Genomic DNA, 18159 nt, shown 5'->3' with positions numbered 1-18159 from the left:
ATAGTTCATATATGATAAAGTAGACACAAATCCCCTACTCTTTTCCCTTGGAAATCTATCTAGAAATTAAAGCTTTGTACATTGAAAACATGGGTGACTCTGAAACATCCTTTTTCAGATAGCAGCTCAGATCTGTCGCCAGGCAGGCTTGGTGAAGAAATCCAAAGATGTGATGGACTACAGTGAAGATAATTTCGCCATTGTATTTGCTGCTATGGGAGTAAGTAGCTAAATGCATACAAACTGAGTATTCCAGTTCATTATTTGTCACCATCTTTGCCGTCCAAGTTGGAGGTACTTTTATGTAAACAATTCTGCAGGAGCTGTTAATGTGCTATGGAATTGGCATCTATGAAACAGAGTACACAGTATCTATTCATCTCAAAAACCTCTAATTTTGGTCCCCAGACTAGCTGCAACAGGATTCCTTGTTCACATGTATAGAAGAACTTAGCTAGGGTGCACTTTAAGAGTTGAGACCTTAGTTTCGAAGGGAAAGCTGCCTTCCCATTGAGAAATGATCTCTTAAAGGGATTGCCATGCTATTTCCTTTGCAAAATAGAGTTTTCACTTCTATGCTTTGGTCATGGACCAAAGAATTGTTCTTAGGGATTTGCAGCAGATGATTTATATCGGGCATCCCCAAACTTCGGCCCTCCAGATGTTTTGGACTACAGTTCTCATCTTCCCCGACCACTGGTCCTGTTAGCTAGGGATCATGGTAGGCCAAAACATCTGGAGGGCCGCAGTTTGGGGGTGTCTGCTTTATATTATAACAACCTGAGGACTTGTGCTTCCCCTTTAAAACTTCCAGTTTTAAATGTGAGGTGCAGCTCCTCCAGTTCTCCCTTTCCTTGGCTCTCTTGACTGCTCCCTCTTTCACCACCATTGAGCAGGGAAGGTGAGCAAAAGGGCAAGGGAAGGCAAAAATAGGGTAGGGTGGAGAAGTACAAAGTGTACCATTGGGTCCCTTAGTTGGGCTCCTGCACCTATCAGCCCAAGTTAGCATGGCCAGTAGTCATAGGATGGTGAGAGTTATGAGTCCAGCAACATCGAGAGGACCACCTCTGCTTTAAAAGAACATCGTATTTCTCCAGGTGGCCACCTAGCAACTCGAAAGCAAAAATAATCACAACTGTTGGTGCTAAATTGGCTGTGTTAACTTTGTCTTCCAAGGAAGAATCCTTGGAAAAGACCCTGATGTTGGGGAAGATTGAGGGCACTAGGAGAAGGGGACAAGAGAGGACGAGATGGTTGGACAGTGTTCTCGAATCTACGAACATGAGTTTGACCAAACTGCAGGAGGCAGTGGAAGACAGGAGTGCCTGGCGTGCTCTGGTCCATGGGGTCACAAAGAGTCGGACACGACTAAACAACTAAACAACTAAACAACAACTTTGTATAATAATAATAATGAGAATGAGAATGAGAATGATAATATAATATATTATTTATACCCCGCCCATCTGGCTGAGTCTCCCCAGCCACTCTGGGCGGCTTCCAACAGAATATTAAAATAAAATAATCTATTAAACATTAAAAGCTTCCCTAAACAGATGTCTTCTAAAAGTCTGGTAGTTGTTTTTTTCTCTTTGACATTTGATGGGAGGGCATTCCACAGGGCGGGTGCCACTCCCCTCAAAAACATGAAGGAGGAGCCACCCTTCATTGCTTGACATTGACAGCATTTTAGAAACTTTCATAAGTTGGGTCTAAATAATACTTGGCTTTGCAACTGACCTAGTGTTGATGCTTTGCTGTAGGTGAACATGGAAACAGCTCGATTCTTCAAATCTGACTTTGAGGAAAATGGCTCCATGGACAACGTGTGTCTGTTCCTGAACTTGGCCAATGATCCAACGTAAGTCAAAAAAATGTGACTTTATATACAGCTGGAGGAAATTGGAACTGAGAATTGGAGAAACTTGACTGCTTCTTCCAAAGACTATATTGAAAGGCAGTCATTGTGCAAAGTTGGATAGAAGTTTGGCAAAATGGTAAACATCTAGGAAAACAAATTTCTCTGCCACAGTGAGCTTCCCTTCTCAAAAAACATCCAAGTCTCTCATATACATCTAGGACAGAATGGAACATGGCTGTAACATGGCACTCAAAACGCCTAATCCATTTATATTTTCCTTTTTTAAACCTTTATTTATGCAATTTGGACAACCTTTATACGGTATCCACCACTTATCTCTTTTCCTAAGACTTCCCAATCCATCTCTCTGTGGCATTTTAGGAGAATCTTGATGATCTGCATATCCTGATATTTCGCCCATTAGCATTTCAAGTCTTCGTCTTTTGATGTTACCTGCTGCTCATACGTTAACGCCTATTTGTAGGTTAAATTGTATATTATACCGTACCTTCTAAGATAATCTCAAAACACCTCCACTCTTCTCTTATCTTTAACTCATCCTTATTCCTTTAGTTTTGCGGTCATTATTACTAATTCTATGTATTCTATCAATTTGTTCTGCCGAATTTCCTTTGTGGGTATGTCGTCGTCTTTCCATTTTTCATTTTATTTATTTTATTTATTTATTTTGCATATATACTAATCTAGCTGCAGCGGTTGCATACAGAAAAATATTGAGTGCCTTTTTTGGAATGTCGTCACCTGTTCCATTTATATTTTCAATTGAAATTAAATCCTGGAAAGAGACCTGTAATAGGGAGCTGCCCCTAGTGCTGTCAGTCGGCAACCGAAGCTGCTACGCCTGCATATAAAAAAAATATGGAAATCAGGTTGCATTCTTTTTTGCTACCTTTTCCTGCCCACCTGGTGTGCATATCCTAAGAATGGGGGAAGGTTCGGGTTTGCTTCACATTTTGGAGCAAATCTAGCTATTTCACCCCCACACAGTGTGTGGATCAGAACATAGATTTGTGGATTAAGCCACATAATCAATGAATCTTTCTCTACAGGGGTGTGTACTGTACTTGCAAAGTGGTCCGAGGGCTGTTTTTTATTTCACTAACATTCTACGTGGGACAGCTAACATTTCCTTCATGGCCACACAGTAAAAAAAAAACCAAAACCCACTATTTTGAAATACTCCCACAAAGCAACTGTACATCATAATGAGTCATTCCTCAAGCAGAAGAATATGGCTGCCTCCATAAGTGTCTATGGAAAAGATGCAAAGTTGCTTCCTGGGAGCATTTTGAAACTGCTTTTTTTTTTTAACCTCATGGCCAGCAGGAGGCATCAGCTGCTTTAGGAAACTTTAAAATGTTAAAGTAAGAAAAAGGCAGCCCTTGGACCACCTCGTAAGTACTTTATTTAAACAGATGGATTTTAAGACAAGAAAGATCCCACAAATAGGATGATGAGATGGAGCTGGCTTTGTGCAGGTATGAAATGAGTATTTGGGGGAGGGGGAATAGGCCAGGGTTGGTTGGATCAACCTATTAATTCAGCATAACATTTGACTTGAGTGTACACATTAAAATGCAACACATGTAGGCTAAGAGTGCCTTGTTAATTTCTGGATTGTTCTCATTCTGACCTACTAATTACATGTGTGTATGCCTTATACCAGGCATTGGCAACCTCCGGCCCATGGGCCGGATGCGGCCCGCAGAGGTCGTTTATCCAGCCCACTCGCCGCCCGGTCACTGAGCCGCCCACTCGGCAAGTCCCCGCGCTGCGCCATGCTAAACCAGCAGAGCGCGGCACGGGGACTTGCAGAGTGGCGCTGAAAACAGCGTCTGGGCATGCCCAGACGCCAGTAATCGCTTCTGCGCATGTCCAGGCATGCACAGAAGCGATTTCCTATGCCACGCCACCCATACCCAGAAGCTGGAAATCGCTTCTGGCATGCGCAAAAGCGATTTCCGGTGCCGCTCTGCCCATGCCCAGAAGCTGGAAATTGCCTCTGCGCAAGTCCGGAGCGTTTCCAGCCCACGGACCAGCGTCAGTGGCAATGATCCGGCCCACGGCCGGAAAACGTTGCCGATGCCTGCCTTATACACACAAGGACACCTGGTGGTGTCTGACATTAGGAAGTAAGAGGGATGGGGTGGAACTTTATTTTGCTTCCTGTCAAATGGAGAGCCATCACTCGAGTATTGCCCAATCAGGCCTTCAGTCACAGCCTCCTGCTTCCAGCCACCCAGCTTTGAAAGCACATCTGATTATATTTGGAAAGATCTGATTGATAGATAGATTGATTGATTGTAACTTGTACTTTTGAGTATCTCTCTCTTGATATTTGGGGGGAAAGAACCTCAGGCCCAGGAGCCAAATGCATTCCTCCAAGCCTGTCTGGCACGCCAGTTTCTCTCCAACCATGAACCCCCTTAAATGTTTCTCTCCAAGCCACCACCCCCTTAAATGTTTTTGCTAGACTGGACTATGCCCTTTAACTTGGGTAAGGCTTCTTGCTTCATAGAAGATGACAATGGGTATAAGAATGTTTGTGGTAACTAGCTCTACTGTACAAAGGCAACAATTATATTTGTTGCCCCATCCACTTATACCAGTACCTCTGGTCCCACCCACCTCTAGCAAGTGGCCCCCAGAAGGTTGCTCCAAAGGGAATGCGGCCCTTGGGCTGAGAAAGGGTCCCCAACCCTGTACCACAGGTGGTAGAAAATGTTGCTAATTCTTTAACCACTAAACAACTCCTTATGCATATCGACTGTTGCACTAGACCTTTCTCATTCTAAACTGCTCTTTCTCAGAAGTAGGCATTAGGCTTGTGTCGAGTATCACTTCCCATTCTGCAACCATGTTAATTGGACTCCCATTGCTCTTTTTCAGCATTGAGCGCATAATCACACCTCGTCTTGCTCTAACCACAGCAGAGTTCTTGGCTTATCAGTGTGAAAAGCATGTATTGGTTATTCTGACGGATATGAGCTCCTATGCAGAGGCGCTGAGAGAGGTACTTTATTTACTGTATTCAACAGACCACTCCTTGCCTTGCATGCAAGTACAGGTGAAACTCAGAAAATTAGAATATCGTCGAAAAGTGCATTTATTTCAGTAATGCAACTTATTATTATTATTATTATTATTATTATTATTATTATTATTATTACAAATGCTTTCTTTTGGAAATTCCACAGTAATAAAACAAATAGTTACAAAAATACAAAAATAAACATCGCTATTACATTTCATTAATTACTTTCCATTTATAATTGACCCACCTAACGACAAATAATTACAATTACAACAAATAAAGGCTTGGCATATCTTGCTTTGCATGTGTCATGCATCTATCTCATATATTGGTTTCACCTTTTAAGTTGCATTACTGAAATAAATGCACTTTTCGACGATATTCTAATTTTCCGAGTTTCACCTGTACTTTGTCAAAAGGTTAGTTAGTGAAGCTTGAATCGCACCTTCGATGCCATGGAAGCACACGAAATTGCTCCATAATAACTTAACCAAACCTGAAGGAGGAGGCTATTGAGTTACTGGGCTTCTGATTACTTGTGAGGTGCTTGCAGAACCTGCTGTTTATGGTTCTTATTGAATAACAATTACTTTTGAATGTTCCAATATGCATGTGTTTTGTGTCCTTTACGCAGGACATTAACGCAGAGATGCTTTGAAAATTCAAAATGGCCTTTGATAACCTTCTCAAATACTACCCCAAGCTCATCTTCATTGTTCCCAACAGTCCATAATATTGAGGGGGGATTAGGCAGGAGTTGACACTGGCCCATGTACTTGCACACATGGGTTTCTGAGTTTAAAATGGAATAATTTGCCTTTAATCAAGGGGCACTTTCCCATGTTTTCTGTGCCATCACTTCTTATGAGACATTTTTGACTTTGCAATGCTGCAAATTGCCATCTGAACACACCCTTTAGACTCGGCACTGCAGACTGTGCTTGTTGCTGCTGCAAGCTTATTATGTACACTGCTTTACATTGTACACAGTGTACATTATGCTTCACCCCATAACCCAAGGGTACGGAACCTGTGACCATTTGTTGTTGGACCACAACTCCTTTCAGCCCCAGCCAGCATGGTCCGTGGTCAGGAATGATCTGGAGGGAAACAGGTTCCTCACCCCGGGGTCATAAGAAAAGTGAATCTCTGCCTCTAGGCCCTAATAGCCTCATGTTTGATAGAGAGGGGTGGTGTTAATCTGTCAGTGGTCCTCAGATCAGCAGAGCAGAAGGCCATTTCAAAAAGGACTTAAGGAGTTTTGATGCTGCCAGATCATGAGCTTCCTTTCCCCCCATTTGATGTTGCTGCTTTTCCTGGTAAGCCCCCCCCCGCCCCCCCACCTTTGCTAACATTTTGCTTTTGTTCTAATTCCCCAAAGGTCTCAGCAGCCAGGGAAGAAGTACCAGGCCGGCGTGGCTTTCCTGGTTACATGTACACTGATCTGGCCACAATCTATGAACGAGCTGGGAGAGTGGAAGGCAGGAATGGGTCCATTACTCAAATTCCTATCCTCACCATGCCCAATGATGGTGAGTCCTTGTCTTACAATGCTCCTTCCATATTGTTTCCATCTAGGCAGGGGTCCACAGGTACCAGGTGAAGCTCTGCTTTTCCTCAGCACCTGTTCTATCGCCACTCCATTGGCAGATGCACAAGGCTTCTGTCATTGCTAGATGGCTGGAGGAAAACCTGAAGAGTCTTCTGACTTGCTAGAATTGCAGGAGAAGGAAAGAAACCTCTCCCGAGTTTCCAGCAAATCACAAAGTTCTTAGACTTCCGCTCCGGCAAATGTGGAGCAAGAAGCAAGTGCTCTGCAAAAATATTTGGAGAGACACAGAAACATCAGGCCTTTCTTGGCACCTTCTTAATTGTTGGATTTCTTAAAAGCAGCAATGAGAAGGTTGTGAAAGTTCAATATATTACCCCCATTGCATGCCTGGGTTGCACTATACACCATGCCAAACCTTGACTTAGTGAGGGCCGTGCAAATATGTGGGCTCCCACACAGGAGCTTGCAGCCACATTGCTCCTTCATGGTCCTTTTTGCTGCCATGGTGAGCTAAGCTAAGGTCTGACTTTACATGTTTTCCTAACCTTGGCCAAAGTGCCAAAGCAAAAATCCCCATGGAACAGCAAAGCGACTACACGCATCTCTACACGATCCTACAAATCTGTGCAGTCCCATTAAGCCAAGGTTTGGCTTAGCATTTTGTGTAAACCAAGCCGATAACACATATTGAGACCAGGTTTGCATATCCCCATAGGCCAGGGCAAGAAGAGAGGGGTTTTCTTCCTCCAGTAGCTAATGGTTTCTTTTCCCTTTCCAGATTAGAGTCTGAGTATTTTCCTCCTCTGCTTCCTCCTGTTTGTACTTCTACAGACAAAATCCATACTTGTCACATTTCCCCCAAATACCACAAAAATCCCTTTTCTCAAAGACCTACCGGTAGGATGATTCTGTTACCCATGCTGCTGTGATAAAAGCAGTCTTCCTGCTCAGTCAAGTCTTGATCATTACAGCATCATGATACATTGCCAGCAGCGTTTAAAAGAAATTTAAAAGTACAAGATGCTTAGAAAATGTCACAGTGGCCGGAGTGGGCTACTTCAGAGTAACGACGCTACGCAGCTCTGCATTTTATTCTTTTATTGGTGCTGCGTATTTACAGTGCTGAAGTCATTGCTATTTACACGGAGTGATGTGGTCAGTCGGTTCCAGAACCTCCGAATGGCTTTTGGCGCGTCTTTCTCCAACACAAAAGCTTTGGCAGACCCATCCTCTTTCCCCTCCTCTTTCTGCGTAATTCCGGAGTTGGGGGGATGGGTCTCCCCCCCTTATTCGCCCCTTCCTGTCCCACCTGGGACCCTGGCTCCTCTACCTTGCCTGAGCCTCGGACACGACTTCCTGCTTCCCCATTGGAATCGGAACTCTCTCTGCTTTCCCCTGTGCTCGGGGATGGGCTTGAACTCAGGAGGGGAGGGACTTCGCGATATCCCCTGTCCCTCACATCCACCCCCCTCCCAAGCTCTCCTTCACCCCTCCCCAGGTCCCCCCCAGGTGTCGGTGACGACTGGAAGCCTAAGAACTCAGTGCTTTCCGAGCCCGTTGGTGTGAACACCTCCCCCCAGTCCTGCGAGCCCCCCCCTTCCGCCTGGGAGGATGGGAATCCCAAAAAGTCCGTGGCGTCAGAGCTGGTAGGGGTAAAAATGTTCTGCCAATCTGCTCCTTCCTCTGACTGGGTGGATCTCGGTGACACCCATACCTCCTCCTCTGGTTCCTCAAACTCCGCTTCCCAGCGCCATGGTGAACTGCTCTCCCGTGCTTCCTCCCCCTCCCCCTCCCTTTCCATGTGCCAGGGCTTGGGTCTATGGGGAAAGAGGGCGTGAAATTCTTCTACCAGGAATTCCTCCTGTATCTGAGTGGCTGGGACCCATTCATTCTGGGACGGTGGAGCATCCTCCCATGCCATGAGGTACTCCAGGCCCCCCACCCCCCTCCTTGAGTCCAGGATGGCCGTGGCCTCATTGAGTTGCTCCCTGCCTTCTCTCCCCCCCCCTCCCTCAGGGGTTTGTTCGCTGCCTCGGAGCCTGCTGCTTTCCCTGTACGGCGACAGCAGCGATCTATGAAACACTGGGTGCACCCTCATGTCCTCTGGCAGTGCCAGCCTGTATGCCACCGGGTTGACCTGTTGCGTGACCGTGAAGGGGCCCAACCTTCTGGGCGCCAGCTTTTTGCACCTCCCTCTGATGGGAAGGCCCTCCGAGGACAACCAAACTTTGTCCCCCACCCTAATGACCTCCCCCGGTCGCCTGTGGCGATCTGCCCCCTTCTTGTACGCTTCCTTGGCTCTCTCCAAGTGTTCTCTGAGCTGCTGGTGCACCGTCTCCAGTTCCTCTGCCCAATCCTCAGCCTGTGGGCCCTCCTCCTCCTCCTCCCCCTCCCTCTCTGGGAAAGATCTGAGGTCGCGCCCGTAATTGGCCTTAAAGGGCGACACCCCTGTGGAGACGTGCACCGCATTGTTGTAGGCAAATTCTGCCAGTGGCAGGCGATCCACCCAGTCCGTTTGCCGCTGGCTGACGTAGCATCTCAGGTACTGCTGCAGAATGGCGTTGACCCTCTCCGCCTGTCCATTGGTCTGCGGGTGTCTAGCCGTCGACAAGCTGACCTCCACCTGCAGGAGGTTCATGAGCCGCCGCCAGAACCTGGAAACAAATTGGCGGCCACGATCCGAAATAACCCTTAAAGGTAATCCATGCAGTCTGAATACGTGATCCACAAACAGTTTGGCTGTCTCTTCTGCAGAGACCGCCCTGGCACACGGTATAAAGTGGCACATTTTGGACATGAGGTCCACCACCACCAACACTGCGGTCTTGCCCCTGGAAGAAGGCAGATCTGTGATGAAGTCCATGGACACCACTTCCCACGGCCTGTGTGGCGTGGCTAAGGGCTCCAGCAATCCCGGTGGCGCTGCTCTGACCACCTTTGCCCGCTGGCAGGTGTCACAGCCCCGTACATAGTCTCGAACATCTTCCCGCACCCCTGGCCACCAGAAGTGTCTCATGACTAGGTGAGCGGTTTTGTCCCTCCCAAAATGACCCGCCGTTGGGTTGTCGTGCATCTGCTTGAGGACCGTACGTCTAAGCTGGGTGGTGGGCAGGTACAGTGCACCCTTGTAGAAAAGCAGCCCCCTGCGTTCTGCAAAGTCTTTTGCCTGCTCCCCCCCCCCTCTCAGTTCTCTGAAGATGCGGTTGGCAAATTCATCCGCTGCCGTCAGTGCTGTGAGTTCTGCCTCGCTCACCACTGCTGCTCCGCAGGACCATGCTGACGGGGGGAAAATGTGCCTGGGTGCCGGTGGCGCCTCCTCCTCCATGTACTCTGGCTTGCGGGAGAGGGCATCCGCCCTGACATTCTGCTCTCCCGGGATGTAGTGTATGGAGAAGTTGAAGTTCGAGAAGAACTCTGCCCACCGTATCTGCCGCTGGTTGAGCACCCTGGCAGTTCTCCAGAACTCCAGGTTCTTGTGGTCTGTGCACACCTGGATGGGGTGCTTGGCGCCCACCAGGAAGTGTCTCCAGTGCTGGAACGCAGCGTGGATCGCAAGAAGTTCCCGATCAAACACCGTGTAGTTTCGCTCTGGCTGGGTCAACTTCCTGGAGAAGAAGGCACAGGGTCTCCACTCTCTGTTGGCGTCCAGTTGCAACAAAATGGCGCCCACAGCTTTATCAGAAGCATCTGTCTCCACGCGTAGGGGCGCGTCCTGAACCACGTGGAACAGGTTCTGGTCTGAGGCGAACACCCTCTTGAGGCTTTCGAACGCTGCTTGCGCCTCTGGTGTCCACCTGAACTTCTGCTTGCCTCTCAGGCAGTCAGTGATGGGAGCCGTAACGCGAGAGAAGTTCTTGATGAACTTCCTGTAGAAGTTGGCGAAGCCTAGTAGGCGTTGGGCATCTTTGCGCGTCCTGGGGCTGTGCCAGTCCAGGATGGCCTGCACCTTGTCCTTGTCCATCGCCAGCCCCTTGTCTGACAGCTTGTAGCCCAGGAAGTCCACCTCCTTGGTGTGAAACTTGCACTTCTCCAGCTTCACATACAGGTGGTTCTCCTTCAGGCGCTGCAACACCTCCCTGACATCTTTCACATGCTGCACTGGGTCATCGGAATAGATAAGGATGTCATCCAGGAAGACCAAGCATTTCCTGAAGAGGAGGGACCCCAGGACGTGGTGCATGAAGGCCTGGAAGCATGCTGAGCCCCCTTGCAACCCGAAGGGCATCACCAGATATTCAAAAGAGCCCAGAGGCGTGAACATCGTGGTTTTCCATTCATCGCCTTCCCGGATCCTGATCAAGTTGTACGCCCCCCTCAGGTCTAGCTTGGTGAAAATCTTGCCCCTGCGTGCCGCTGTCAGGAGATCATCCACTCTGGGCATGGGGAAAGCCACTGGCTCTGTCACTGAATTCAGCCGTCTAAAATCCACCACAAGACGGCGCTGTTGCGTGTCTTTCTTGTCCACCCAGAAGACCGGGCTGCCCCCTGCTGCCTTGCTTTCTCTGATGAACCCCCGCTTGAGGTTCTTGTCGATGAAAGCGCGCAGATCCTCCAGTTCCTGGTCTGACATGGCGTACAGCTTGGCTGGGGGTATAGTTGCCCCTGGCACCAGGTTGATCTGGCAGTCAAAAGGCCTGTGTGGGGGTAGGTGGTCGGACTCCGCTTCGCTGAAGACCTCCTGCAGGTCCCAGTACGGCTTGGGTATCGCCTCACCCCCTTTGACGTGCATGGTGGCCACCGTGGCTATCGGAGGCCCCTCCCCTGGTTGGTGGTGCATGCAATGTTCCAGGCAAAAGTCCGATCCAAAAGTGATGCATCTCTGGTGCCAACTGATGGAGGGGTCGTGGCGCGCCAGCCAGCTCATGCCCAAGACGATGGGGGGGTCTGAGATGGTGGTGACGTTGAATGCCAGTGTCTCTGAGTGCCTTCCCACTGTCATTTTCATGGGGGGGGGTTTGATGAGTGATGGCCCCTCCCAGCAGCTCTCTGCCGTCAATGGTCGCCACGTGCAGAGGAAAATCCAGCTGCAGAAGCTGGATCTGGTGCTCTTCTGCAAAGTTTCTCGAGAAGAAGTTCGCTGACGCCCCACTGTCAATTAGGGCGAGGACCGTCAGGGGATAGCCATTTGGGAGTGTGAGCGTCACTTCTAGAACCACTCCTGCTCTGGGAGGGGTGGGCTGGCTCTGCTCCTCTCTGTGCGGGTGGGTGGGCTGGGGCTGTTGTCTGCTGACTGTGCCTGGCTGCTGCCCCTTGTCTCCTGCAGCCAGGCTTTCCCGTTTCCCTGCTGTGGTGCTGCGTCAGTGGGGGAGGGCACAACCGTTCCCGCCTTTCCTTGCCACTCCCTGCGATGTGGGCAGTCTCTGACGAGATGCTGGGGGGAGTTGCAGAGAAAGCAATTCCCACCCCTTCCCTCCTTGCGTCTTGGCGCCGCTGGGGTTTGAAAAGCCCGCGCGCGCGCGCTATCAATCTGCATGGGTTCCTGGTCCTGGCTGGCCCCAGGCGTGGCTTGAAAGGGTTGTTGGGGGAGTGGCTTCTCCTGCGACCGTGGGAACCAAGCCCGCTTTGCGCGCGTTGCTTGCTTGTCGCTCCACCGGGATTCCTGTCTCACCCCCACCGCCAGAGCCGCTTTGCTCAGCTGATCCATATTACTGGGCTTTGGACCTCTCGAGAGCTCATCCTTCACCTCCTCATGCAACCCCAAGTAGAACGCCGCTTGCATTGGGGGTGACTCTAGTTCCCACCCCAATCTGTGCACCAGCATGGTGAATTTCGCCCAATACGCGCGAACTGTCATATTTCCTTGGCGTAAATTATGAAGTTCCTCCTTAGTCTGGTCCATATGACTATCGGACGAATACATCGTTTTCAAACCTTCTAGAAATAGTTTGACATTCTTCATGCAAGGATTCTTTGTTGCGATTAACGGTCTTAGCCACTCCCTGGCTGCCCCGGTAAGGTGCTCCACAATAAACGCTACCCTGTGCTCATCATCAGGGAACTCATCGTGGTGCAGCTCAAGAGCATACACAATCTCAGTCTCAAAGCCCTGATATTCCCTCGGGTCTCCATTGAACTTGCTTACTAGGGTCCCGGCTCTCCTTCCTGGCAGCACTTGGACTTGGGGTGCCCCTCCCGCCTTGTTTTTCTCTGCATCCAGCTTGTTTTGGAGGTCTACCGCCACCGCCCTTAATTCCTGCTCTCTTTCCTGTAGCGCTCTCACCTGTTCCGCAAGTTGCAGCCGGTCGTCCTGGACCTTCTTAGTCTCTTCTTTAGCTGCCTTCAATTCCCCCTGCGCCTGCAGCGACAGCTGCTGCAGTTCTTGCTGGGCTTTCTCCGCGATCTGCCGCCATCTCTCCGCCTCTGACACGCTCATCCCGGCAACTCCAAAGTAGCCCAAAAAAGGATTCGGAGGTTGCTGTCACAGTGGCCGGAGTGGGCTACTTCAGAGTAACGACGCTACGCAGCTCTGCATTTTATTCTTTTATTGGTGCTGCGTATTTACAGTGCTGAAGTCATTGCTATTTACACGGAGTGATGTGGTCAGTCGGTTCCAGAACCTCCGAATGGCTTTTGGCGCGTCTTTCTCCAACACAAAAGCTTTGGCAGACCCATCCTCTTTCCCCTCCTCTTTCTGCGTAATTCCGGAGTTGGGGGGATGGGTCTCCCCCCCTTATTCGCCCCTTCCTGTCCCACCTGGGACCCTGGCTCCTCTACCTTGCCTGAGCCTCGGACACGACTTCCTGCTTCCCCATTGGAATCGGAACTCTCTCTGCTTTCCCCTGTGCTCGGGGATGGGCTTGAACTCAGGAGGGGAGGGACTTCGCGATATCCCCTGTCCCTCACAGAAAAGCTGGTGAGAATTTTAATCTGTTTTAGTATTTTAACTTCTTGTATGTTTTAGTGCATGGTATTTTCCCCTGACTTATAGTCTAAAACACTTTGAGGGTTGTTGTTTTTTACAATCCAATGGTATGTAAATTATATGAAATAAGCAAATAAATAAATGTAACTTGTTTTTCAGACATTACCCACCCCATCCCTGACTTGACGGGATACATTACTGAAGGCCAGATCTATGTAGACAGGCAGCTGCACAACAGACAGGTCAGTATGATATCTTGAGATTATCTTCGGGATGAAGTGTCATGCCCTTCTACTCCTCTGTACTTCTTGAGACAGGCAGTTTTAACAGCAATTGTCATACAGTGCTGCCTGCCTCTTACTGTCAGGGTGCTCCTGAGACTTGATTAAAAGTAAAAGGTAAAGGGACCCCTGACCATTAGGTCCAGTCATGACCGACTCTGGGGTTGCGGCGCTCATCTCGCTTTACTGGCCAAGGGAGCCGGCGTACAGCTTCCGGGTCATGTGGCCAGCATGACTAAGCCGCTTCTGGCGAACCAGAACAGCGCACGGAAACGCCGTTTACCTTCCCGCCAGAGGTACCTTACCTACTTGCACTTTGATGTGCTTTTGAACTGCTAGGTTGGCAGGAGCAGGGACTGAACAACGGGAGCTCACCCCGTTGCTTGATTACAAGAAGCAAAATTGTGGGTGTCCTAAAGGCACAGGCATTATGGTAAGGTGTTTCAGCTAGGTTGTTTAGTAATTAATATTGCATTGTTAGCACCGCCAGAAATGCCTATTTGGTGCCCAACATCATTGAAAGATTTCCAATGTTTATTTTATGTAACGTATTTATAAACAGCTTAATAAAAATTGTCTAAGCAATGAACCCGGTAAATAAGGTAACAGTCATAAAACAATTTGCCAGCTTTTTAATAATACAGTTTTCGATCGTCTCGGAAGCTGAAGGCATGTTTTTCAATTTTCTCCATTGAAATTGCGGACAGCCCTTTGCGCCTTAGTTGTTGAATGTTTCGGAAGTTGGAACGGTCTTCCGGAATGGATTATGTTTGACAAGCGAGATTCCACTGTATTACAAGCCAGGGAAGTGGAAGGGAGGTATCAAGCAGGGGAAATATGTGCTTTCTGTTGCTATGCTATTATTCTTGAATCAAAGCATTTAACGTCATGTCACAACAACCTGTCCCAAGCTCCTGCAGCTCTTAATTTTCACGTCTTTCCTTCCAGATTTACCCACCTATCAACGTACTTCCCTCTTTGTCTCGATTGATGAAATCTGCTATTGGAGAGGGGATGACCAGGAAGGATCACGCTGAGGTTTCAAACCAACTGGTAGGTGTGACTGTGGGGGGTGACATAGTGGGCAAGCTATTGTGAAACTTCAAATTGTTTCTTATAGGATTTCTAATTTTAAAGAGGTGGGGGCACGAACGTGGCCCTTCAGATGTTGCTGGGCTCCATCTGCCTCCCATCAAGCCCAGCCAGCATGACCAATGATCAGGCATGATAGGAGCTGCAGTCCAACATCAGCTGCTGGACCACAAGTTAAATCTGTTAGTGCTTGGGCAATCATATCTTGGCTACCTGTCCCTGACCACACTCTCCTTTTCCCCTAGTATGCGTGCTATGCCATTGGGAAGGATGTCCAAGCCATGAAGGCTGTTGTAGGGGAGGAAGCGCTTACTTCCGATGATCTTCTCTATCTTGAATTCCTGCAGAAATTTGAGAGGAACTTCATTGCTCAGGGTAGGTTTACCATTCATCAGATGCTCAGTGTTGTGTAACTGTTTCTTCACCTCTCAGAAACATGTTCCAATCCCTTCTTTAGAGGGCAACTAGATTTTCCTTGTTCCATCAGTGAGAGAGAAGGAAAGAAAGAACCTGCGAGGTTTCCAGAGTCGAAAGCCCCAGAGTTTAGGTGCAACCTGTTGGTTCTCTGGCATTCTTATTCAGCTCTTTGAGCAGAGAGCCCTCAGCCTTTCTACCTTCCTCTGAGGCTTCCACCTGAGCTGTTTATATGATAGCTATAGGAATGCAGAAGCAGGCCTTCTCCAGCTTTCCTTGCTCCATTATCGCTACATCCCTGTTTTGTTTACTTCCCAGCCACACACATTTGCCCTGTACATCACCCTGAGAGGGGAAAGCTACAAGTTACCTTACTGTCATAAGAACTGGACTTAACCTCCCAGGGGTCCTTTGCCTACATGAGAATTTATGAAGAGTCCTGTTGGATCAGGCCAAAGGCCCATCTAGTCCAACATCCTGTTCTCATTGTGGCCAAACAGATGTCTATAGGAAACCTCCAAGCAGGACTTGAGCAGAACAGCATTCTCCCCACTTGCAATCCCCAGCATATTAAAAGGCATACTGCTTCTTGACAGTGGAAGTAGATGATGATGATAAATAATTTTATTTGTACCCTGTCTATCTGACCGGGTTGCCCCAGCCAATCTGGGCGGCTTCCAACAAACATAAAAACATAATACAACATTACACATTAAAAAGCTTAATGGCTAGTAGCCGGAGATGGCCTTATCCTCCATGAATCCTCTTTTAAAGCTATCCCAGTTGGTAGCCATCATTACCTTTTGCGAGTCTGAACTCCGAAGTTTAACTTTGTGCCACGTGAAAAAGTACTTCATTTTGCCCGTCCTGAATCTTCCCACATTCAGTGCCATTTGGACCATTCCAAGTTCTAGTACTATGAGGGAGAGGAAAAACTTGAGTCTCAAAGCCTTGGTCTGTACCAGTGTGTAACCATGCCAGTGGTTATTCTTTCAGGGGCCTATGAAAACCGCACTGTTTATGAAACATTGGATATCGGCTGGCAGCTGCTACGTATCTTCCCCAAGGAGATGCTGAAGAGAATCCCTCAGAGCACCTTGGCAGAGTTTTATCCCCGAGATTCCACAGCAAAGCACTAGCTGCACCTTCACCTTCCATGAAACGCTGGGTTTTCTTCCCTTGTGTTGGTGTTTACTTATCATCCCTGTAATTAAACCAAGAATAAGTGACATATTTGTGCCAGTGTTCCTGATGTGTTGAGCTGATAACAGAGTTTAAAATGCACCCCTTCTCTCAAGCACTAGGATCTTGAATTGTTTACATTCATAGAGGGGGAAATGTTCTTTCGCAACTCTTATTTGGTTTACTGGAATATTTTTTTTTTTATTTAGGCAGTCTTGGAGGGAGAAAATCCTTGAGGCTGCAGTTTTCTACCCATTGCACTGTGAGAAAAGTAATGAAGTAATATGGGAGGTGTAGTTGAATAAGAGTTAAAGAAGTCCTCTTCTCCTTAGCCCAGACTGCCTTTGCCCAGTCAAAAGTTCCACCACCCTTTGTCCTGTTGTGTAGAAGAGACACAGGGGGCACGAGAGAGGCACACACAACAGAGCAGAGTGACCCACAAATCACCTCTAGATTCAATTATGGCTGAGAAAATTACGCAGCAATGACATTGCAATGTTTGCACACCCTGGTGCTTGCCCAGTAACAGGTACAAGATTCCTACCTCTTCCAAGAACTTGGCACGAGGTCCACTTGCTTGTTCTGCCAGTCTAACCGGCCTGTTTCACTGTCTCCACCGCCACTTTGTGTAGAGGTGGACATAATACGAAACTGAATAGGGTTCCTGCCTCTACCTGCCCAACCCTGAACTGCAGAATCGTCGCAACTGGAGAACCCTGCCGGTAAAGCGGCTGAGCCCATAGCAAATGGAAATTTATCCTGAGCAGTGTCAGTCTTCATAATGCCATTGAGAAGATATCCCAGCACTTTGACTGTGCATCACAGAATATAACCTCATCCCTTGAAAGCGATGGGCCCTCCGATTTAACTTGTCTCATCAAACGTTACCCAATAAGGTAGGAAAGGGTGAAGGCAAATCAAAAGTGCGAAGGGAGGATATTTTAAATTCTGTTATTAAGCAGTCCTTTGGATGACACTGGGTTCTGAACCGACCTTGGGTTTGTTTTTAAACCGCCTTCTGATCGTGAAGTTGGCTAGCCCATCGTACACTGGAGGAAAAACAGCTTGATGCTCAATGTGTATGTCAGTGGCGGCCAAATCGAATGGATTTCGATGCCCGGAGGCAAACAGGATCTTTGTGTCTTCTCCTTGATTTTGCTTTCCAGGCTATTCTACACCCCAGCTTCAGCGACCCAGATTGCAAACTGGCAACGTCCCAGATCACAGCTGGGAGTTGGTCAGAAGGGTTTGTTGCGGCTCAGGCTGCGTAGACTGTGGTGGTTCCAGCGTCTTCCCCACCCGCCATGCAGCCGCCGCCCCCCAACGCGCTTTCCTATGCAGATCTTTCTTGTACTGTTTTTTGGTCTGTGTGCTCTGTAACCTGGGTGCAGTAGCCTTTTCTTTACTCTAGCGCATTCCATCAAAGTTGTGTCAATTCTATTTTTCTCTGGACAGAGGAGGGGAAATCGTGGGGATGGGGAGATAGCATGAAATATTTTAATGTAGAAAACTGTGATATCTGAATAAGTTAAACATGAACAATAAATGTAAACAAAATGAGACTCTGTTCTCTGCTTAAGAAGTGGTTGATTCTTGATTTCTCTGGGGGGCCCATCACAAGCTCCTCTTAGCAGATTCCTCAAGGGAGCATTCTATGCCCAGAAGCTTGGAATACACAATTCTGGAAAAGGATCTCTTGGGTAGCACCCCAGGGATGATCTTTGGCTCAGTAGGTGTATTTTGCCAGCCAACTTCAAAGTTGGATGACTGCCGTTGATAATTCACCCTCCCCAACTTCGGAGGTTATTTTGATCTACTGTCACCTTGGATGACTTGTTTCAGCTGCCGAGTTACTTTGAT

The 18159-nt window shown here is 48.2% G+C and overlaps 1 protein-coding gene across 1 annotated transcript in view; it reads left to right on the top strand.

The window, feature by feature from the left end:
• ATP6V1B2 (ATPase H+ transporting V1 subunit B2) overlaps nt 1-17866 on the top strand; it is a 34460-nt gene extending 16594 nt beyond the window's left edge. Inside the window, exons 7-14 of the mRNA XM_035139420.2 lie at nt 119-220; nt 1764-1861; nt 4772-4895; nt 6298-6448; nt 13490-13572; nt 14560-14664; nt 14949-15078; nt 16114-17866. Of these exons, the coding sequence (XP_034995311.1) occupies nt 119-220; nt 1764-1861; nt 4772-4895; nt 6298-6448; nt 13490-13572; nt 14560-14664; nt 14949-15078; nt 16114-16256 (936 nt within the window). The 3' untranslated portion in view covers nt 16257-17866. The remainder of the gene's footprint in view (nt 1-118; nt 221-1763; nt 1862-4771; nt 4896-6297; nt 6449-13489; nt 13573-14559; nt 14665-14948; nt 15079-16113) is intronic.
• Nucleotides 17867-18159: the final 293 nt, after the last annotated feature.

The sequence above is a fragment of the Zootoca vivipara genome, chromosome 15 (genome assembly GCF_963506605.1).
Source record: "Zootoca vivipara chromosome 15, rZooViv1.1, whole genome shotgun sequence".
NCBI classification, from domain to species: Eukaryota; Metazoa; Chordata; class Lepidosauria; order Squamata; family Lacertidae; genus Zootoca; species Zootoca vivipara.
The sequence above is the reverse complement of the archived record's forward strand: the minus strand, read 5'-3'. Positions and strand labels throughout refer to the sequence as shown.